Raw genomic sequence first — 24,482 nt, 5'->3', positions numbered from 1 at the left:
ACAAAGCCAAAAATTTTTGGAATTTTAATTGAAGAGGTTTTTAAGTCATGTAAATAAAAATGTTGACCAAAGTATTAACTAAACATCCAGACCACCACCTCTACCACCACCACTGTCATCGTTGTCGTTGTCTTTTTTTTTTTTAAAAAGAAAACTGTGGGTCTGCATGTTGTTAAACAAATCCAGAAGAAATGTGTTCTTTTGAAACTGTGCTTTTGAGTTCACCCATTTTACTTTCTAAAGCAGAGTTTTCTCAGTATTCTGTGACTTTAGGACACTTTCCCCACAGCCTCCCGGTTAACATCTCCCAGAACTCTAGTGATCCTTCCCTACTAGCTTTGGAAGTACTTCATGAAGGACACTGTCATTAAGGTCAGGAGCAAGACAAGGATGCTACTATCAAAACTCTTACATAAATTTGGATTGTAAAGATTAACTGATGTAATAATATAAGAAAATTGAATGCTAAACATTGTTTTCTATTGATGCATAGCAAATTACCACAAACCTAGTTGCTTAAATCCACGTCCATTTATTAGGTCACAGCTCTGTCCCAAGTCCTAGGAGGTGACCGGATTCTCTGCTAAGGTGCAGTAAAAGGGGCCTAGCCAGCAGACTCTATCTGAAGACTCTGGGGAATATTCTGCTTTCAACCTGTTCAGGTTATTTGCAGAACTCAGTTTCTTGTGTTTTTTTTTAGCTTCCTGCAACAAATTAATACAAACCAACTGGTTTAAAACACAAAAATAGATTCTTTTAACAGTGTTAAGAGACCAGAAATTGAAATCAAGGTATGGGAAGGTGTCGGTTGCTTAAGGAAACTCTGAGGGGAAATCCAGGCCATGCCTCTCTCCTAGCTTCCGATGGCTGCAGGGATTTTAAAAATTGTTATTATAATTATTTGGCTCTATTAATTGTTATTATAATTATTCAGTCCTATTAATTCAGTCCTATTAAGTTAGTGGGTTTCACTTTGACGTTTCCATACCTGTACATACTGTGCTTAGATCAGGTACCCCTTCTTGCCACTCTCCCCTGGAGCCTCGGTCAGATTACTCCAGTCTGTGCCTCTGTCTTCACTTGCCCTTTTCCCATGTGTGTCTTTTCCAGGGTCCCCTCTACCTTTTTCTTGTGAGGACACCTACATTGACTCTAGAGTTCATTTAAATCTAGGTGATCTTGAGATCCTTAACCGTATTTGCAAAGATCCTTTTTCCATGTAAGGCTACATGTTAGGAATTGGTCATATATTTTGGGGGGTGACTATTCAATACAATAATTTTATGACAGTAGGCATTTAGCATTCCTCTCCTGGGTGGCTCTACATAGTTGTAGGACCATAATATCCATATATTTGCTGCCCTATGTCCCTTAAGACATGCACATTTCTTCTCAAGAGCCTCCTCCATCTTTAAGCCAGCAACAGTTTGTCAAATCTTCCTCATTCTTTTTTTTTTTTATTTTTACTTATTTATTTTTTTAAATTTTTTTTATTGGTTGTTCAAAACATTATAAAGCTCTTGACATATCATATTTCATACATTAGATTCAAGTTGGTTATGAACTCCCAATTTTACCCCAAATACAGATTGCAGAATCACATCGGTTACACATCCACATTTTTACATAATGCCCTATTAGTAACTGTTATATTCTGCTACCTTTCCTATCCTCTACCATCCCCCCTCCCTCCCCTCCCATCTTCTCTCTCTACCCCATCCACTGTAATTCATATCTCTCCTTGTTTATTTTCCCATTCCCCTCACAACCTCTTATATGTAATTTTGTATAACAATGAGGGTCTCCCTCCATTACCATGCAATTTCCCTTTTCTCTCCCTTTCCATCCCACCTCATGTATCTGTTTAATGTTAATCTTTTCTTCCTGCTCTTCCTCCCTGCTCTGTTCTTAGTTGCTCTCATTATATCAAAGAAGACATTTGGTATTTGTTTTTTAGGGATTGGCTAGCTTCACTAAGCATAATCTGCTCTAGTGCCATCCATTTCCCTGCAAATTCTATGATTTTGTCATTTTTTAGTGCTGCGTAATACTCCATGGTGTATAAATGCCACATTTTTTTTATCCATTCATCTATTGAAGGGCATCTGGGTTGGTCTTCCTCATTCTTGAAATTCCTCTGCCTTCCTCTTCTGCCACCAGTTTGAGGAAGCTCTGTACTTATTAAAGTTGCTGCTGTTGGCCACTGGAAACCTGTATCTCTTGTGGCTAGTATATTTGGATTCATATATTGGCCCTGCCATTATCTTGGAATGTATGCCCTTGCTTTCTCCTCCCTTCTTTCAGCTTTTCCTCCTTTCTTCAAGGTAACTGGAATGCCAGAAACAGTTAACTGAGTTTGTCTATATGATTAAGGAGGTCTTCTTTTTTTTTTTTTCCTCTTCTGGGAAGAAAGATACCACATATACTCAGAAAATTATCATGATTTTTATTCAGCTGAGAGACAAGATTTAATTTTTAAAGGTTTATGCAGAAGAGGCAAGGCAGTAAGTATTTAATGGAACTTAAGCCCAAATTGACCTTTTTAATAACATCAGAACCTCTCAGAAGTTTATCAAAGTCATTATCAATGAAATCTTAGTACTGAACATATTCTAATGCTGACTGTTCGAACATTTTTTCCTGAGATATGTTACATAAGGTGAGGACACATCTCTTTAATGTTTAACTAGGACTAGGTCCTTCAGAAATACATCTTGGCTATTTTTTGGGAGAGGAAATCTTAATATTCATACAGATGTAAATACCCATGGCCTGACTTAAGATGCTGACTTAATGATTTTTTTGACTATGATAAATGAAAGCAATGTACATTCAGTAGAAACTGTACTTGGAATTTTGATCCTTTCCCAGGTCACTCACTGATAGGCAATATGACGCTGTCTTGTGATGCTAGGCAGCTGGGGAGGCAGCAGCAGTGGAGACCCGCATCTCCATCTCAGCTATGCAATCTCCAGGGGAAACAACCATAACTCTGGTGTACTTGGCTAAGCTAGTGAGTTTGGCAGGGTAGATGCAGTAAACGCATTTTCAGCTTACAATGGGTTTATTGAGATTTAATTTCATGCAATTGAAGTATCTGTTTTCTAACTCATTGTGAATTATGCACATGCAGATTATGGTGCTTCCTTTCTTCCTCTCTCCCTCCTTTCTTTGTTAGTTCATTCAGCAAATGTATGTTGAATGAACTCTGCACCATGCTCTGCGGATACAATGGTGAACAAGGTTGAAACTGTGCCCCTCAGTGAAGTACATTCCTGTGGAGGGGGCAGAGCATTAAGCAAATAATTATGTAATATGACTTCAAGTAATTATTAGTAGTGAGAAAAAAATAGAAGATAAAACAATATAGAGAGATAGTGAATGATGGGAAGGGGAAAAAGAGAGGGGCTGTTTGGATAGGATATTCAGAGGTGTTAAGTGGTGTAGCAAGCCATGAGAAAAATTCGCCATTCTCTTTGCCTTTGTAGGCTAGAGCTATTTCATCCATGTGTATTTTAGTTTTATATTTTGTTTCAGCTTTTGAGTGTTTTATATTGAAAAGAGATCATGCTGATATAAATATGCTTATAATATTTTTATGACAGTATGGCATTCAGCATTCTTCTCCTGGGGAAAATGATTATAGCCTTTCTTTTCTTATAATTCTCTTGTGACCTGTAAAATCATCAGGGCCCTAATGACTGCATGAATTATTAAGGCTTTGTATTTTGGAATCTGAGAGGGGAATATATTCCTTACACATTAGAATTGTATTTTCCTTTAGAAATTGGAACTTAGAAATTGATTTTGTTAGTGGCAACACACTGGTTAGCAAAAATCATGAGTTTGATGATCTAATTTTGGTTTATGATTCAAGACAGCTGGATGATTCTATATTGCATCTTTGTCTCCTTTGGTCACAAGAATTCTATGTTAAAATAGATATAAATAAGTATGAACTTGGTCATCTCTGGGAGTCAGAATAGAAGGACTATTTCATTTTTGACCTTTGCTCGGGTAATTTTTTTTTTTCAAATCTAACTTGTAAATATTTTACCTCAGAAAGAGGCATCATAATGTTCTATATTTCCCCCTTTACTTAATGCTTTTATCATGTTTTGAGTCTGCCTAAATGGGTGCATTTTACCCTCTAGGGGTATAACCTACAGGAATCTAAATTAGGATAATTTGGGAATTAGAGTCAATAATCGGACATAAACATAATTTTGTTCTCTCTGAATAAGGATAGTTCTTTCACTCCAGTTCTTTGGGTATATTTTGTTTATTAGAATCCTTTCTTAAGACTTAATACTTGCTTTTCATCTGATTAGAGAGAACATGCTTACTACCTGAAATTTTATTTAATATTTATTTTAAAATTGTACCTTTCTCTTATTCTAAAAATTACATGTGTGTATCTAGATAATGTGTGTACACACACACACACACACACCCCTCTCTGTTGACCCTCCCAGTAGACTGATGATGATTGTCTATTTCTTTATCAACATGGACTTCCTTTTAACTCTGGTATTTATATATATATATATATATATATATATATGCCAAATGCTAAAGAATCACACAACTAGTAAGTCCTTAAGATAATAACTAATTGTTTGATTTATAGTCTATCATAAACTTTGGGGGTTGATTCAAGATGTCATCTGGTTCAGATTTTGGATGGGACTATTAAAAATGCCAGAAATAGTAAGTTATTTGGCCCTTTCTCGTAGCAGCTCATGGAAGATTCTTTAGCCTTTTTGAAAGATTTTTACCTTAACACCTTTGCTGTAGAGAGAGAGGAGAAAAGTAAATAAATAAAAAAAGATCTCATGAAAATAGGAGACCAAGAAGAGAAAGGGGATTGAGAGGGAGGAAGGAAGGGCATGGGGGAAGTAATGAGAAATGAAATCTTCCAAATTATGTTATGTCCATGTGCAAATATATCACAATGAATCTCACTATTATATATAATTAAAATCCAGTAATTATGATAATAATAGAAGAGATACTAGTAGAGAAAATAATGGGAAAGGGAAGGTAGAGGGGAATGTGATTGATGTTATATGCATGTATAAATATGACATAATGAATCTACTATTATATATAATTATAATGCATCAATTTAAAAAAAAAACTTGCTTTTTTGTGGTGTGGGTGTTACCAGTGATCGAACCCAGGGGCTCTTAAACACTGAACCACATCCCCAGCCCTTTATTTTTTGAGATAGGGAGGGCCTCACTAAGTTGCTGAGGCTGGCTTTGAACTTGTGATCCTCCTGTTTCAACCTCCTGAGCCATTGGGATTACTGGTGTGCACTACCATGCTCGCTGGTGGCATCCTCTTTATCTAAACCCAGCCATTTCTTTCTTCTAAGCTCTCAAGTTCCAGAACTATCTTAACATTGTTAGATTTACATTTTAAGAAACACTCTCTTCCTCATAGCATTCTCTTGTTTAGAATTCTTTTATAGATTGTAGAACATTGCAGTATTTACTCAGCTGTTCATAACTGTTTGTTTTGCCCTTTGTCTGCCATTTTGAGTTAGTGTTTTCCTGTTCCTCTGTATGGTTTCTCCATTCCTAGGAGATTTACTTAATACTTTATGAAAGTTCCTGTTTGTAACCTATCTCTCTGCCCCCACTCCCAGTCATCTTATTGTAAATATCTACATTTGTGATTGTATCTTGGCTACTTATATAACAATATTTTATTGGCTATCTTGTAATCTGCTTGTCATCTACATCTACCTTTATAGTTGTACTAAAAATCATCTGAACAATTCCCAGTTAGGGAACTTCTAGTAACTATTTTTCCAGTATTTTACTGTCATATAAAATGCTACAAAGACTATTTTTATGACTACGTCTTTGAGCATGTTGTTATTTCCTTTTGTTGACTCTCTAGGGGTAGAATTACTGTGTTGAACTTTATATATAATTCAAAGACATTTGAAATGTTTTGCCAATTTTTTTTTCAAAGATGGACAGTTTATCCTACTAGGTTTCTATTATGAAATTGCCCATTTTGCTGTTCCCTTGTTAGTTCTAACACATATTCCTTCAGATATTAATGAAGTAGACCATTTCACCCACATTTCTTGGTCATTTTAATTAACCTTACATGAATTTTGTCCATTTGTTCAGTGGTATCTTCGATGATTTTCAATAGTTCTTTAAATAGTCATCACTACTGCATGATGTTACTATCAATGACAGACCACATATCCAACTGTGGTCCCATAAGATTACATCACCTGTTGACATTTGTAGCTGTCTTAGTTTGGACAAGTAGATTTTATGATGTTCATATAAGGAGGAAATTACCTAAATATGCATTTCTTAGACTATATCCTGCCATTAATCAACAAATGACTATAGTAAGAATATTACCAATATTTTACCAATATTCTACAAATAATTTCCCCTTATGATATTTGAAGTGGTTGTGCTATTGAGAAATATTTAACTTTTAAAAACTTCAAAATTATAAACATTTTTGTTTTCATGCTAAAGAGGACTGCTTACTCAGGAATACATTTTTATCTTCTCATGAAGTTTAAATTTTTTACTTGCGTTTTTTAATCTATTGGAGATACATTTCCATAAGGTATTGCCTGACGTGTCTCACTCTAAAATTACTCTTTCTTGGCCAACGTTAGGTGTCACCTTTCTTTCCTTTCTGTTAATATGTATATTCTTGATCCCACTCTAAGCTTAATCATTATTTTGATTTTATAATGTACTTTATTAGCAGGATCTTCTTCTTTTTCTTAAATATTTTAAATCACTTTTTCCCCATGTCCCATTTCTGAGTGTACTCCGTTGAGATTGAAAAGTGAATTTGTGACTTAATCTTTGTGGAATCAACTTCTCTATGATACAGTGCCTCCTTCCTCTACTCAGTGAAATTGAAGACACTTTCTTTTGGCCAATTCTTTGGTCATATCCCTCAGAAAAGCCTCTCAACCATGATCCAGAGTTATTTGGATGGCGTGTTTCAGTTTTTTTCCCAGCCTACCTAATTGGGCCCTATTTGAACCAGGCTTTGGACAAGATATAGATTCATTTCTTTTAGGATTGGGAGTGAAGAATGAGGAGGAAAAGACATCCCATACTTTGGCTTTTCACCTTGGTCAAAAATATGTGGTTTTTAGGAATGTTCTCTCCAAGTGGATATGAATTTAGTTTGAATGGCTTTTCCTTTCTGGATTCTAGTTGCTTGGCTCCTTGGTTAGAGAGGATTCTGGAGGTAGAGGAATGGGATCCAAGGACACTATTGCTCAGGGTGCTGTTTGTCAATTTTGATAGCGACCTATAGCCAGGCTCAGGGAACTTGAAGTGCTCCTCTGATTCTTGAAACCCTCTGAGGCAGTTTAAAGAATCAGGGCTCATTCCTTTTTTTTTTTTGGCCTAGTTACACTCAGAGGTGTGTGGCAACCATCTACTATCAGCTGCTTATCTGTCTTTGGAAGATAAGCTTAGTAAATTGTAGCATGCTTTTGGCTAGATCTTGCTGCTCATTACAAAACTATCTGATTAAACCAAAATATATTTAATATTTGTATTTTAAATATGTCTGTTATGAACTTTATTCTTTCCCCCCCAAAAGGAGTTAATAGAATAATATTCTCTGGGAGAATTGTCTCACACAGGCTTGTGCTGCTTGAGGCCCCCAGGCACTCCCCCTCTTTTTCAAGGTCAGGTGACCTCAGACAACCTCAGGACACTTAGAAAAATTTCACCGCTGTTTTAAAATGCAGTACTACATGTTGCCTGTCAAGACTGTTTTAAAGCATGTTTTTCAGCCTGTGGGGAATGTGTTTTTTTCTATTATATTTCTAAATCATTGTCCTTATTTTCTCCTATGCTTTCCAGTCAAGCATGTAAGTAGGAAAATCATTTGGAACCTTTTAAAAAAAATTAATGGGGTTTTGACCTCTTCCCTCCGTGATTCAGTATTGTCTGGGGTTGGGCAAGGGGCTAGTTATCCTGGGTATGTGAATCATTTTTTCAGAAGCTTCTCACCTTCAATTTGAGAGGCCCTGGCCCTTGGTTTCCAAATACAAGTATCCTGTTTGAGGAGGTATTCTTTTATTTTTGATCTCAATGTCAGTGCCTCTCAGTTTTAACTATGTGTGAATCAAAGATTTAACTTAGAACGTGTTGGGTGTTTAAACCCTGGACCTCATAAAGAACTGGCTCTTGACTGTCTCCTGGGAGATGACTTATTGGTCTTTGGAACATCCTGCCTTATTAGAATGTCTTTGTATACCTGGAGCCCGAGCCATGCCACATAATGTGTGCTAAGGATGTGATATAGTGGGACCCTTGACCTCTGGAGGCGCTGGAGACGGAGTAATTAAAGTCAGCCACATGGGCTCTCCATGCCTAGTAATGGCCCTGGTCACAAAGGCTCAGGTGAACTTCTCTGTTTGGCGGTACTTCCTACACTGTCCACATTGTCACAAAGCAGATCAAGCACTTCTGTCCCACTGCACTGGGAGATGTGGGAGATGACCACTGACGGCTGGCGCCTGTCTCTCCTGCATTCTGTCTTTTGTCTTTGCTTATTTTAATGTGTCCTTTCATTGTAATGCGTCATAACTAGCAGAAGAGGTTTATCAAGTTCTTTGAGTTCTAGGAAATCATTGAATCTATGAGTGTTCTTGGGTATCCCAACTTGGGATAAGAGCTCTTTATTTAAGAATACTTAGAGAAGGGAACAGATTATTTCTTCTGTCTTTCCTAGGCCATTTTTAAAGAAAATGTGTATTGGTAGCTAAAGTTTGTCAAATGCATTATAACTTCTAAAGAAATTTACTTGATTTTGTTGCTGTGAGAAAATATTTTCTGTTTTTTTTTCTTGATATCACTCATACTTGATTTTGCTGCATTTTTTTATACAAACATTAAATTTTTAAAAAATGGTGCATTATACCTAAAACTGGAATTTCCTGTGATGTGTTCATACATGCACATGACATAGTTTGGCTAATTTCATCCTGTGCTATGTTTCTTTTAACAATGCTATTTTTGACCTTCTATGATGTTATGAGTGGTTAGTATTTCATCTTTATAATATATGGACAAATCTTATAAATGCTGTGATTAAAAAAAAATTAAGCAACCATTCTAATATATGGTACTTCCTGTGTCCTTAAACAGAACACTCTTTCCAGCATAACATTTTCTTAACTACCCCCATTTTGAACATTGTAGTATGCAGCAGGCCCTGGGGCCCCATTGAGGCAGCTTCTCTGTTAAATGCTCCCCTGTCTGCTCTCTGCTTGGAGAATTGGGATTGCTTTGTTTGTTTCCCCCTATGCTTTAGTCCTGTTTCTTGTAACTCTCAGGTTGTTTTTCTGTAATAGTCCCTCTCCTCCCTTTTCTTGGCTCCTTTTTAATGACTGTGGGCTTAGAGGCTGTGTAATTAAGCTTGTTAGATAATAATTTCCAAAATGAGAGTAAATAAGCTCTGAGTAAGAGCCCGGGGCCCTGTTCTCTAGATGAAAATCATCTGTTTCATTGTAGGATTTTTAAATATCCATTTTGTATTTTTAGAGAGTCCTCCCCAAGCCCTCTATTCCCTGCTTTTTAGTTGTTGGCTACTCCAGAGAAATAAGTCATAAAGTTGATTGGTTAGTTTGTTTTTTCATCCATTCACTCACTCATTTGATGCTTATTTACTGAGTATCTACACAGTGCTGTTCACTGGATCACTGGACTTAAATAGGTAAGATGTATACAAAGCAGCCTCTTGCTTAGCAAAGAACATGGGGGAACAGTCTGCATTTTGTTGTAGAAACTTTTGATGAAGGCATTTTGAGTTTTATTTTCTTTGATAACATTGTTTTAATTTGGTCAAACTTTAAAAGTATTAATTGTAAGAGTGTTCTGCAGAAGAGTTAACATACCTAGCCTGAGACCGTTAACCACATAAAGCTATCCACATAAAGCTGGGCATCTTGGAAGATGGCTCTCAAAGTGCTCCTAGGCCATACTTAGCTGATAAGTATAGTTTGATATGTCCGGATGGGGCACAGGACCTGGCTGTGCTGAACCTCTGCTTTCCTTCTGGGAATCTGGAATTTTGAGACATGTCAGAGATTGCCTGTGCGAGCAAACCCTCATAAAAACTGTGGCCATTGAGTCTCTCATCTGCTTCCCTAAGCAGAAACATCACACACATACTATATTTTCAATGCTTGGGGAAAATTTGTGCTGAGTGTAGCCCCTCATGGAAAGGTGGGTTCTGGGGGAAACAGAACTTGCTTACATGAGAGAGAGCAAGCACTTGCATACTCTCAGTACACAGAGAAACCTGCATATGGAATCCTTCCCTTGTGATTCAGCTGTGTGTCCTTACTGTGTTGTATGCTGCGTCTTAGCCATGAGTGCAACTATGTGTTGTGTGCCAGGAGACCCCTAGTGAATTTTGAAATGTGAGGGTATTCTGTATTCTTTTATTATGTGGCAGGCTTAGTGCTAGATGATCTGAAGGAATATTCCTGACAACCGTCTTCTATGAAGTAGATCAATGTCATTACCATTAGGAAGTGAAGTCTGTGGAAGCTTTCTGAGTTTGAGTAACCTGTATGTCCTATAGCTCATAGTTTTATATCTATTTTTCTCAGATGTTTGTACCTTATGGTCTCTTTTTTTCCCTGTTATTTAAATGGGGCATTTAAGTGAGGGAAACTACTGAGTGTTTTTTAATGCCTTTGTCACTTCAGGTATGAGCACATCCTCATGGAGCCAGACCCAGTACCAGCATATGCTCTCAAACTGCTTGTCGCGATGACTGAACACAACCCGACTTTTACCAGGTACTGTAAGTTCAAATCTCTTGGTCTTGTTTCTCATCTATAAAATGTGTTTTATGTGATCTGGAAATGTTACAGATGATGAGATTCTAAAATACCAACATTTGGGCTGCCAAAGTGGTACTTTTTCATATTTCCTGGTTTGTACTATCTGTCATGTATGCTGTGCTGGCTCTTGTGCTCAAATTTTTAATCCCTTACCTGAGTTTGCATCCTGTAAAGTGCATGATGCTTTCAAAATGATAAATTCTTTAAAGAGAAAAAAACTATTACATATAGTTTTAGAAAATTGGTGCCACATTTTTCATTGAATATTGTTAAATCTCAGTAGTACTTATTGACTCTTCGTTGCTACCATTTTATTCAATTGACATACTATTCTTTAAGTGGTGGGGAAATTTTGCTGTTATTGAATATACTGAATAATGTCAGATTGCATTAGCACTGGTTGCTAGAATACTTTTAGTTTTGCCAGGCATAGTTCATCTAAGAATAACTAGGGCCACAGAAGGGAAACACAGGAGGAGGTTTTCCGGTGCTTTCAAACAAGAAAACAAGTAGTGTTGGGCAGGCGATACCTGAGGTCTTTCTGGGCTTTGAATACCATCCATAGGAGCAGTGCACCTCCAGAGTCACAGGTTCATTTTAAATGAAGAGTTAAATCACACGTTTCCAACCACCTGTGTTTTTTCTTGTCTGCTCTCTAATCACAGAAATGCTACATTTTCATGCATTACCATTTACTAGTTGCTACTAGTAAATAAGAAAGGCTTTTCTACTTTAGAGAGTGGAAAGCTGGGTGTGTGGGAGTACCTGTGTGTGCCATGAGTCACCATTACCATGTGTTCTTGGTCTTGTCCATGATGCTGGGGCTGTCTAGCTCGCAGTCTGGCTACCTTCCTTTATCCATTTACCGAAGGTGCCTTATAAATATTACCTGGTCCTTTCTGGGTGGTGTTGCAAAAGAACTCGGGGAGCGCAATGAAAACTCCATGTTCCTGAAGCCTTTTAGAGTCTTCCAAAAGGTACTGGCCATGGAACTCCCAAGTTCCTCACTTGGAAAGCACCATTTTCTCTTCCTCAAGAATTAGTTAATTCTAAAGAGTAAATCTGTCTTAGAAGTTGAGTAGAAAGTCAGATAGTTTCTTCTTTCCTAGGCATTTGACATCAAGTACTAATGCTGTATGCTAATTTTATCTTCTCATGAGATTGAACAGATTGCATTTACTTTTTTAATGTCGACTTTAGCTCATTCCTGTGACATGTTTTCTGTACGCCTTTTCCTTCTTGCCAACTCTATTAATTCAGTTAAATTTCCTCATATTGGTGCTTGAGGAGAATTCTAGAGAAGTAGAAACAGGTAATTGATAGCTTCTATAAAACTATTTTTATTTTAAAAATGATCATAAAATAGGCTTAAAAATTAATTTACTCTTGTTTTTATTCACTAAGCAGAGTTTACAAACAGAATTCAGTGGGCTAATTTATATTTTTGTTTTATTTGAGCAAGTAGTGTTTTCATATGTTGTCTTTCTCTTAAATTCGAAAAGTAGAATCTGGAGATTTCCTGGGCTTTCCTATCTCAACCCCCCTGTCCCCCAACTGCCTCTTACACTTCTCTTCCCTTAAGGTTGATGTTGTTACTGTTTTAGTGTGTGCTTCCTAAACAATGTCGCACTACTTAAATTTTATATATATATATATATATACACACACACACACACACACACACACACACATTCTGCAATGCTTTTTAAAAAATATTTTTTAGTTGTAGTTGGACACAATACCTTAATTAATTAATTAATTAATATGTGGTGCTGAGACTTGAACCCAGGGCCTCACATGTGGTAGGCGAACACTCTACAGCTGAGCCACAACCCCAGCCCCATCTGAAATGCTTTTAATGCAAGTGTTTATTTGTATTTTTGCTAACTAGTAAATAAAAATGGAACTTTTATTTTGCATTCCCCGACTGTTGATAATATTGAATCTCTTAATGTTTATTCACTGTGTCTAATTAAAAAGTAAAAGGTGAATAACCTTCAAACTTCAGTTCTACTTCTAAGAATCTGTTCTACAGGAAAACTCCCATATGCACAAAGATTTCTCCTGAGGCAAATTTTTTTCCAGTACTAGGGATCAAATCCAGGGGTGCTTTACTATAGCTACATCCCCTAAGCCCTTTTATTTTTGTTTAATTTTGAGATAGTCTTGTTAACTTGCTCAGGGTGGCCTTGAAATTGTGATCCTTTTACCTCAAGTGGCTGGGTTATAAGCATATACCACCATGCCCAGCCTGAGGCAAATAATTTTTAAAATGTGAAAATTTTATATGATCTATATAGTTTTATATGAATATAAATTGAATTATGTAATCATAATATAGAATACAATATAACTATTTAAAAGAGCACAATCAATTTTGAATACTGATAGGCAAAGATACCTAAATCGTTTTGTTAAATGGATTAACTGCCTCCCCATGCCAATTTTACTTTACATGGGGTCTTTATAGATTCTGTTTTGCCTGCCTGTTTTCAAGAAGCAAGGTGTTAAGATACAGTGGCACCACGTGTTTTGGTGCAGGCTCCAAGGGTCAAGAGCAAAGCATTTAATTCTGGTTATCTTCTAGCTCCCACTTACTTTAGGGTGGTCCTTGGTCCTGGGACCCATGTGAAACATGACAAGTGCATGCACCAGCCTTAAAGGTTGGGGAGGGAAGAATAACCAATAATTAGACTTTGGGGATTTGTTTTTATTTCCCTACTAGAATTTTTAAAAATATATTTTAAGTGGAAGATTTTGGAATGGGTAATACTCCCCCCCTCCACCCCCCCACCCCCCGCCCCAGGAAAGAGAACAATGTAAAAAGACATTGAAAAGACTTATTCCTTTCCTTGTTTGTCTCATTTCCTAGCATGACCTATGGTGCGCTGCTTTTATTTCTTTCATGTCCAAATGCAAGATAATGTGAAGGTATATTTTCTCATTTCTTCCTTTTACACCCAAATAGCATTATGTACGTTTTTCTGTCACTTGATTTTTTTTTTTCACTTAACAGAATATTCTCAAGATTTGCGTCTTATATCAATATGTAGAGAGCTTCCACATTGTACTTTATAGTGGTGAGATTTTACCTTGTGTGTATATATCATACTTTATCTAATTAGGTTGTAATGGATAGACTTATTTCTAATCTTGTGATATTGCAAACAGTGAATAATGTTATATATACATACACTGAACTCTAAAGAGATGGCTACTATTAATTTGTGTGTGTATTATTTTTCACATAGATGATAGCATGCTGATTACCCTGTTTTTCACCTTATTAAAAACTATAGCTCTATCCCCTAAGCTTTATTGGAAGGTATTTTACAATTTTTCCTCTTTTTAAGATATAATATTGCATTTTATGAATATTCCATATTGATTTAACAAGTCCTCTTTTGGAGAATATTTTTTCTAACCTCTTGATATAATTAATGACATAGGTTACATGTGTGGATATATGTAGGGTAAATGATTAGAAGTGGAATTGCTTCAACAGTTGTACAATATTTGTACATTAGTGTCACCTGGGAATTTGTTAAAATTTCTAAAGCCCTGGTCTTTTCTGGCCAATAAAATCATGATCTCTAGGACTAAACAACAATTGCTCATTTTTCCTAGATGATTAAATGCACAAATACCATTGAGAACCTCTAGACTGAGCAGTTCTAATTTTGAAAGATGTTCCCAAATTGTCTCTAGTCTAATTTGTGCCAATTTCCTGTTCCTTAATTTTCTGTTCTGTTCACTATGTATATAAGAGTGGCAGTTTGTGTGAAACCTGTATCAAATTAGTGTACATGACTTTTGTCATTTTGATATATGAAAATTGAGTTTTAATATTCACTTCTAGTTTATTGTATTGTGATTATCACTGTATAATATTTTTCTTCCATTTCTGGTTTGTATCTACTTTTATTTATATACTAATATATGGTCAGTTTTATAAATTTTCCATATTTGCTTACTGTAACCAAAACAGAATAGTCCAGTGCTGAGAACTATCACCCTTATTTTGGCAAGGATCTAAAATGCTAACTCATCTCATTTATTGATTCTTGATTTTATTTCTTGCTCTATAGGAGTCTTATTAAGGAAGTTGGGGACTAATCCGACATGATGAAGATTTGGGCCTACTTTTTCTTCTTCTAGGCACAGGGTCTCTGGTTTAAATCCTGGGTCCTTGATCCATTTTGAGTTGAGTTTTGTGCGTGATGAGAGAGATGGGTTTATTTCATTTTGCTGCATACGGGTTTCCAATTTTCCCAGTACCATTTATTGAAGAGGCTATCTTTTCTCCAGCATATGTTTTTGGCACCTTTGGCTAATATGAGATAATTGTATTTATGTGGATTTGTCTTTGTGTCCTCTACTCTGTACCATTGGTATACAAGTTGATTTTGTTCCCAATACCATGCTGTTTTTGTTACTATTGCTCTGTAATATAATTTAAGGGCTGGTATAGTAATGCTACCTGCTTCACTCTTCTTGCTAAGGATTGCTTTGACTATTCTGGGTCTCTTATTTTTTCAGCTGAATTTCATGATTACCTTTCTATTTCTATGAGTAATGTCATTGGGATTTTGGCTGGAATTGCATTAAATCTGGATAGTGCTTTTGGTAGTATGGTCATTTTGACAATAATAATTCTGCATATCCAAGAACAAGGAAGATCTTTCCACTTCTAAGGTCATCTTTAATTTCTTTCTTTAATGTTCTGTAGTCAGTGAGGTGAATAGAGAGCCTATAGAATTGGAGCAAATTTTTACCACACGCCCATCAGATAGAGCACTAATCTGTAGGATATATAAAAAACTCAAAAAACTTAACACCAAAAAACCTAATCAATAAAAGGAACAAGGAACTGAACAGATATTTCTCAGGTGGTGATATACAACCAATCAACAAATATATGAAAAAATGTTCAACATCTCTAGCAATCAGAGAAATGGAAATAAAAACTACTCTGATTTCATCTCACTCCAGTCAGAATGGCAGCTACTAAGAACACAAATAACAATAAGTGTTGGCGAGGATGTGGGGAAAAAGGCATACTCATACATTGGCTGCACCAATTTGCAGTCCCATCAGCAATCTGGAAAGCAATATGGAGATTCCTTGAAAAACTGGGAATGGAACCACTGTTTGACCCAGCTATCCCACTCCTCGCTCTATACCCAAAAGACTTAAACACAGCATACTACAGGAACACAGCCACATGGATGTTTATAGCAGCACAATTCACAATAGCTAAACTGTGGAATCAACCTAGATGCCCCTCAATAAATAAGTGGATAAAGAAAATGTGCTGTATATACACAATAGAATATTACTCAGCAATAAAAGAGCATAAAATCATGACATTTGCAGGTAAATGGATGGAGTTGGAGAATATAATGCTAAGTGAAGTTAGTCAATTCCCCAAAACCAAATGCCGAATGTTTTCTGATATAAGGTGGCTGATTCATAGTGGGGTTGGAAGAGGGAGAGAAGATTAGATGACTCTAGATGGAGAAAAGTATTGGGAGGGGAAGGGAGAGGGCATGGGGGTAGAAATGATGGTGGAATGAGATAGACATCATTACTCTAAGTACATATGTGAAGACAGAAATGGTGTAACTCTATTTTGTGCACAACCAGAGACATGAAAAATTTTGTTCTATATGTGTACTATGAATTGAAATGCATTCTGACTTATATAACAAGTTAGACTAAATAATAACTTTAAAAAAATAAAATGCTAACTTATTAAACTCAGAGATCTTTCCCATCTACTTGGTAGCAGTGGTTTTTAGGAAAAAGCTTGACTGCAAAATGTATATCAAGTACAGCGACCTGTTTTGTGCAAATAGATTTCTAATATACAAATAACCATGACCCACTGCTCTAAATTTAACTTATTAATTGAATCCATTAGCATCATGTTCTTTGAAGGGTATAGATCTTAGTGTAGCTGGAAATCACTGAGTTTAGAATACCAAATAATAACCATTGGGACATTAAGCTACCCTGTGTCAAGTGAAGCATTATCATTTTTAGGTGTTTTTTCTGATTTTATGGGAGTATTCTTGGATAAGGAAACCCTCAAAAAACCTTAGTACCATTAAAGGTTTATTTTTCCTTTTCAAAATAAAGCAAATGCTTGATCAAATCTACATTGTATATTTCTATGGCTCCAGTGTGTGCCTTAGAGTTTGTGCAGCAGTATGGGTTGGTGTGGCCTCATGGGAGATGCTTGGGCCATGGGGGTGGGGCCCTCATGAATAGGTTAATTCCTATGAGAAAGAGTTAGTTACTGTAGGAGTTTTACTGCCTTCTCTCTCTCCTCCACATGTCTTATGACTTCTGGCATGTTATGAAGCAGCACAAGACCCTCACTGGATATGGCCACCTAATCTTTGATTTCCCAGCCTCTAGAAATTCTAAACAAACTTCTGTGATTCTAAACAAACTTCTTCCTTTTATAAATTTCATAGTCTCAGGGATGCTGTTAAAGCAAGAGAATGTGGGCTAAGACATATATGACGTATTTAAAACAAACAAACCAAAAACACTTCTGGTTTGGCAAATCTAGTTTATTGCGGAGTTTATAGCAGAGAGGTAAATTGTTTTCCACATTAGTGCAATTTTACTCTTGGAGGGAATCTGTTAACTCTCCTGAGCTCTGCCCTTTCTTTCTTAATTTTACAGTAGGTTGCACCAAACCATTCCTCTTTGAGAGAGCATTACTCCAGCAGCTTGTTTCCACTAAGAGCTAATTAGCTTTCAGAAAATCTCCCTCCGTAAAGAAATTGAATTTTAACTTTGAGTTCTTTGGAGCAAAATTTAGCTATTTTTCTGAATTGCAAAAGTATTGTTTATATTCTATACCTAGGAAAAATTGCTATCATTTTAGTTTCCTCAAAATGTTAAAGCCATTTCTTTTATGGCAAGATCATAAAAATGCTTTTTAGAAAAATAAAATTTTTAGGGATCTCTTAAATGAACTTCATCGTGAATCAGTGGTGTATCCTTCAGTAAAAATATTCTGGCCTTATGGTCTCCTATTTCCAAGTAATTTCCCTCTTTGATTGATGGTTCATTTGTTGACTCCTTGATTCATTGATTTATTTAACATCTTATCAGCATCTACTGAATGATGACAGGGATAAAGAATATGATACAGTTTTTACCTTAAGGATGCTTACCATTTAATGGAGGTGACAGTTTTGTATATTTGCTTTTATTAAATGTTGAAATATTTTCAGACAGACCTGCATGTCCCTAAGATTATGGCAGCATCTAAATGACTGTAACACAGCTAGCTGTGTCATTTTAGTCTAGTTAGTCAACCTGTCTGTACCTAAGTTCCCTCCTCTGGAAAATAAAGAGTTTTTACCATTGGATCCATAGACAGTACTTTAAAAGTGTTGCTGATACCCCAGGCCAGAGGCCCTGCTGGTTTCCCATGACCTGCATTTAGTTACCCACCTGCATAAGCAAAGGAAAAATAAATTTAATTTCAGTGTGGCCCAAAGTGGGAAAGTAGCTAATCTACTGCAGTAGGTCCTAAAGAAGCCTTACTAGTTTTAGAAACAGAAGCCAGAATAAATAAATATATATATTTAGCCAGCTGAGCTAGCCAGAGTGTACATACAGTGTATGGTAGAACTCAGGTTTTCAGCCCTTACTAGTGTCTGCTCAGGCTTTGGGGCCATTTCCTCTGTCCTCATTCTCTTTCATCATGATGAAGTTCAGCTGCAGAAAAACTTTATCAGGAAATTTGGGAAATTAGGGCTTTTAATTTTAAAGTGTCTCTGTTAAAGAAGAGTTCCCTTTTTTCTCCCCCTTCCTTCCCCCTTCCTTCTCCCTTCCTTCTTTCTCCTCTTCATCATGATCAGAGGAAGAAAAATTGAAGGAGGTATTCCTAGAAGAGGTGACCCCCTTTGACAGAAGGTGGAAATGTTTGGTGACAAGAATTCAGACCACAGCTCTAGCACCCTATAAAATAGTGTAAACAAATTTTTCAATAGTTGAAAGAAACTGCATGGGGAGGGGCCATTCTTTTAGGATTTATCTTGGGGTTTATCTTTTAACCTGCTCTTTCCTCTTTTGTGAACTCATTTTGAACACTCCATTCATGAGTTTGCCTTTCCATTTATATATATTAATTTGGCTTTATCATATTTTGATGTAGATTTAAAATTCTATACAAATTTAAATTTCAATTTCATAACTGGTTAAAATAAAGCCCAAATCCTCAGAAATGTTGGCTATGTTCGAGATGTTTTTCTGTTATTAAAATAAGCCATTTAGAGTGTTTTCTCCTCCTCATTTAGCTCAATTTCTACAGCTAAAGCATTTCCTTGGATGAAATGTCTTTGAGTAAAATAACTACTAATGCAAAACTTCACTCTTAAAATTAGAACAAATGACTTCTCCAGAAACAACATGTTGCTTCTCAGGGTGCCTTTGGATACAGAAAAGCCTCATAAGGAGAAGCAAGCCAGTCTCTGAGGCTCCCATTTCCATTTTAGGGTCACTCTTTGTGTGGTTCCCTACTTATTCCTCACCAGCACTCTGCAGATTAGAGGGTTTCTCCAACAGGGGCTGCACTCTTGAGCATCCATTTTTAACCTGCTCTTTCCTCTTTTGTGGACATAGCCCATGTTCCATTGTTCTCAGCACATATGGTTCGCCTCTATGCTTCTTACTAAAGTTAGAGGAATTTCAGAAGATAACGCAAGTGTAAAAGAATCAAAATTCTGGTCTTTTTTTTTTTTTCCAGTGGTGGGAAGGGGGGCCATAACAGGGATTGAACTCAGGGGCACTCAGCCGCTGAGCCACATCCCCAGCTGTATTTTGTATTTTATTTAGATATAGGGTCTTACTGAGTTGCTTAGTGCCTCGATTTCCTGAGACTGGCTTTGAACTTGTGATTCTCCTGCCTCAGCCTCCTGAGCACTGGGATTACAGTTGTGCACTGCTGCGCCTGGCAAGAGGTTTTCTTTTTTTTTCTTCACCCACTTTCTCTCCCTGCCTTGATTTTAGGATTAGTGTTGTGTACTTGTCCAATGTGTATTATTGATATTAAAATTAGGAAAAATTTGGAAATAAAAATTGTCCTAATTGTTGGCTTTGCTGGGGTATTTTGTGTTCTTCCACTGAAATTGTCCTTTTAATAGATCTTAGCATAAACCTTTATTTTACCCTTGAAAAATTAGCATTTTGGGAATTTTTTTTCTTTCTTGGTTTAATGAATTGTGGTCTTTAACCATGTTTGAAAGCTGTTAGTTAAATAGAACCTCCAATTCTAAAGCAAGTGTTGATGTATTTAAGTTGGATGTGTTTATGTTATCTGGTTCTAGAGGAATTTACAAGTTGCAAAAGTATATTCAGAGGAGACATATTGTGCTTGCTGTGGTTCTCTGGATTTGTGAACCTGTTGAAGTTGTGTCTACTGGAATCTGGCCAGAGTTATTTCAGGTAGTTATTTCAGGCAGTGATATTTCCTCATTGTTTTCTTTCAGTGTAGATGTGAATTCATTGTCATGTGAGCACTTAGCAATTATTTCTGGGTTAGAAATAATTTTTTTTGTCCAGTGTGAGATTTACAAGGAAACAATTTGGAATTTATTGTACAAATATTGATTCCCCAGTTGTGCATTATACAGCGGTTTTAAATCTGAGTTCAGAGTCAATGATGCTTTTTGGGTTTTGCAAGCCATCCTAAGGTCTGTCAACTTTCCCTTTTTCTCTAATGCAAGGATTGGCAGGTTGTGATCCAGAAGGCCAATAGGCTTGCAGCCTATTTTGTATGGCTTGTGAGGTAAGAGTGGTTTTTACATTTTTAAAGCATTGTAAAACTTACAAACCGAGAGACAACTGTGATACAGAGATCCTTATGTCTGCCAAAGCCCCACATATTTACTTTTGAAATTTTTCAGAAAGTGCCAACTCTTGGTCTAAAGAATAAAACGATATATATGAACATAAAAATATCAGCTGTTTAGAACTTTATGGAACTTTGGAGATCATTTAGCTGTTTTAAAATGTAGATTTTATTATTCAGGTAGGGTAAAGCCAACCAAAATGAGATGACTGACATTGAAAAGATAGTCTATTAGACTCGGATCCCAAGAGGAGGGAGCACCACGATACTGGGAGCAGAAGGGGGTAGCATCAGGGTAATCAGGAAGCACAGGAAGATGTGGATAGAGACCTTTATTGTGGTTTATGTGGAAAAGAACAGGTAAAACAGTAAATAGGTTTAGGATTGGCTGGTTTGACAACTTGAGTGGCTCTGAGTTGTAAGGGCTGACCCTACAACCTGTATCTGTACCTGTCTCTGGAGGGATTATGGCAGATGAATAGTGGCCTAGAGTTTTCAAAGCTCAATTAAGGAGGTGTGTTGGTTTGCATAGGAAATCTGCTGAAAGGTGGGCTGTTTGCTTTCTCTAGGAATTGGCTAGCCCTCGGCTGTATGTTTCCTCCAGGCCCCAAGATGCAGAACATCCATTGTACAGGGTAAAAAGACATGGTTAGGCCAGTGTCTTCATTTTATGCAGGAAGAAAATGGGGGCTCTAGAGGAAATTTGTCCCATCCCCCACAATTCACTTGAAGCAAGATCAAATTAATCATTAAATTTAACAATTTGAGCAAATTAGTGGACCTCTTGGTCCATTGTTCTACTCAGTAGAGCTGCTTTTATTTTGGAACACAAGTCACTATCACAGTGGACTTTAAAGTCAAACTCTGCTGTAAGTCTCACTGTGTCACATTTACATCTAAGAGCAATTCAGTTTCTCAGCACAGTTAGCCTTAGTATCATGTGGATAATGACAAAAGCATGTTTCTCCTTCATTTCCCTCTGCCATCATCCATCTTGAGGTTCTGGCACCTTCTTTGCTTTTCACCATCCTGCAGCTCCTGCTAGAATTGGATTCATGGTGTGATTCTAGTTCCTGGATCAGTTCTACCTCTTTCTTCCCCGTCCTTCCAGGATTTGAGCTCTGTTCTGGCTCCTGATTTCACGTTGAATTAAGTTCACTGGCAGCCTCCTCAATCTACAAAGTGCTAAGAAATGTCTCAGTTGTGGGGTTTGTGCTGACAGAGAGCTGTGAGTGGTCTGCATCTGTGGGACTTCCCTGAGTGTTAGGATGAGGATGTCAGTGCGGAATTGAAGACGGCAGTCATGGTGGCATTGATGAAACTCAAACCTTCACAGGCTTTCATAGGCGATTAGCCATCCAAATGTTGATGTGTTTTGATGAAACACTTGGTTTCTCATGTGTACACAAGGTTTAGTATTAAAACAATACACTTTATTCTTATACTGTTCCATTTCCTCTTCTAGACACTATAGGCATCAATATTTTCAGAATTTAAAAAGAATATTCTTTAAATTATTTATTTAACATCAGACTAACATCTTCACTTCATTGCTTAATTTTTAAGGAATGTGAAAAGGTGACAGTGGCATTGGATCCAAATAATGACGTAGGGACAATTTGTTTTAACTGATACACATGTTTATCCTTGCTTGGTGGGAGTTCCCAGTTTTTCTTGTTAGCTTTTTTGAATTTTGACTGATCAGTTATTACCTTTTGGTTATTTTCTAATGGTAATGCAGATTTATTTTGCTTCTGATGGTGTCAAACTGTGCACCACTGCAAACAGGGGCAGAAGAAAACATTGTCTCAAATTAAAGCATTTCTGTGACACCCATATATTTTGTGTTTGGTCATCGAGTCTAATTCAGCAACCATTATTTATTTGTATTTACAGCCTGCAAAACCATCAGTTTATGGCATCCTGACTCTAGAAATGATGGCTGAACAAAGTTTCTTGATGCCATCAGTGTATCTCCTGAATTCTGAAAGAATAAATTTCTTATTTGGCAAGTTGTAGGATGGCAAGCTCTGTTCCTATGTTTCCACACCCTTTTGGTGATTTATCAAGGTGATCTGCCATTTTGGAATTAACAAAGTACTTGTGCTGTGAATTCTTTCTTGTTTATTTACTCTTGATAAAGTTATACATTGTTTGAATATTGCATACACCTGCCCCTGTCAATCAGCTTGGTGAAGATGAGCTGAATGGAATGTAATGTGAGGTGTAACACACAGACCCTTGATACATCAGTCATGTCTCAGTACCAAACCTCTCCCATGTCAAGAGTCTTCTAATTCTGTGTGGTGACAGTTATTGGTCAGAATATATCAGTGTTTGCTGTACAGATGGAACCTTTGTGATATAATTAAAGAGAGCTGCCAGATTAGACAGTGGTCTGAGTGTCAAATAACATTCTGCGACTTTCTTGGGACATTTTTAATACCATCTTGAACATGTGTTGCCACTTAGCATTCTTTGCTGTGGCATATTATTACATAGGGGGGAAAAAACCAGGCAGTCAAGTAGATTAGTCACGGTTCTTCAGAGAGGTAAATGCTGCTGAGACATTTCATACCCTCAGAATATACCACATTTTCCTGCTATTTTATTTTCTCAGCCTCATTGTAAATCCTGCCTAACCATTCGGGCAGGTTGTAGGGATAGATTTCATTGGGTTTTCATGAGATTCAAACATAGCATAGGCCCAAAGGGAAAACAGAAAAGGACATGAAAAGCCAGTTCCTCACAATAAACATGTGAAAGACTTACCTCATTAATAAGCGAAGAAAATTATGTTAAGATAGCAAGTTAACTGAGAAGGAAAGCCACATAATTTTTTTTAAAGTACTTGAGAGTCTAATGAAATATGAAATTCACTTTCATATACTGCTGCTTGCCTTTTAAATTAGTATATCCCTTAAACCCCAAAGTAGAGGCAACAAAAGCAAAAACAGACAAATGAGAGATTACATTACACTGAAAAGCTTCGTACAGCTAAAGGAAACAGTGATCAGAAGATAAGTCAACTTATAGAATAGGAATAAATATTTGCAAACTAATAATGCATCTGATAAGAGGTCAGTATCTAAAATATATAAGAAACTCCAATTCACAGTAGGACAGCAACCTGATGAAAAAAAAATTGGGCAAAGGACTTGCATAGATATTTCTTAAAGGGAGACACATAGCCAGGTGTAAGGGTGCAAATCTGTGATCCCAGCTGCTTGGAATGCTGAAGCAGGAGGATCTTCAGTTTGAGGCCAGTCTTGCAACTTAGCAAGACTCTGTCTCAAAATAAAAAATGAAGAAGGCTGGGGAAACGGCTCAGTGGTAGAGTACCCAGTACACTGACCTCCCCCCCCACCCCCCCAAAAAAAAGACATACAAATGGCCAGTAGGTATATGAAAAAATGGTCAACATCACTAATCATTAGAGAAATGCAAATTAAAATCTGTCAGAGTGGCTATCAAAAAGACAAAAAGATTAAATCTTAAATATCTTTGATTCTACTTTTAGGAATACATCCTGAGAAAATAGTAAAAAGTACATATAAATATGTACTTACAAGAATGCCTCCTAAAACATTATTTGAAATGATAACATTAAAAGTAAAGACAGCCAGTATCTCTTTTTGGAGGACTTTTTTTTTTTTTTTTTTTTTTTAATGTACCAGACAATGCTGAAAGCTTCACTGGCATGTGGTAGTATTGCATGTGGTGAAGATA

General features: G+C 36.7%; 1 protein-coding gene across 5 annotated transcripts in view; it reads left to right on the top strand.

Moving 5' to 3' along the window:
- Ulk4 (unc-51 like kinase 4) overlaps nucleotides 1-24,482 on the top strand; it is a 536,812-nt gene that overhangs the window by 231,623 nt on the left and 280,707 nt on the right. For all 5 annotated transcript variants that reach the window (XM_046437488.2, XM_046437490.2, XM_046437489.2 and 2 more), the window contains one exon: nucleotides 10,739-10,831. In XM_046437488.2, the coding sequence (XP_046293444.1) occupies nucleotides 10,739-10,831 (93 nt within the window). The remainder of the gene's footprint in view (nucleotides 1-10,738; nucleotides 10,832-24,482) is intronic.

This window comes from Marmota monax, unplaced genomic scaffold, assembly GCF_021218885.2.
Source record: "Marmota monax isolate L192 unplaced genomic scaffold, Marmota_monax_Labrador192_F-V1.1 WCK01_AAM20220418_F8-fsc00021, whole genome shotgun sequence".
Lineage (NCBI taxonomy): Eukaryota > Metazoa > Chordata > Mammalia > Rodentia > Sciuridae > Marmota > Marmota monax.
Note: the sequence above shows the minus strand (reverse complement) of the source record. Positions and strands in the feature narration are given on the sequence as shown.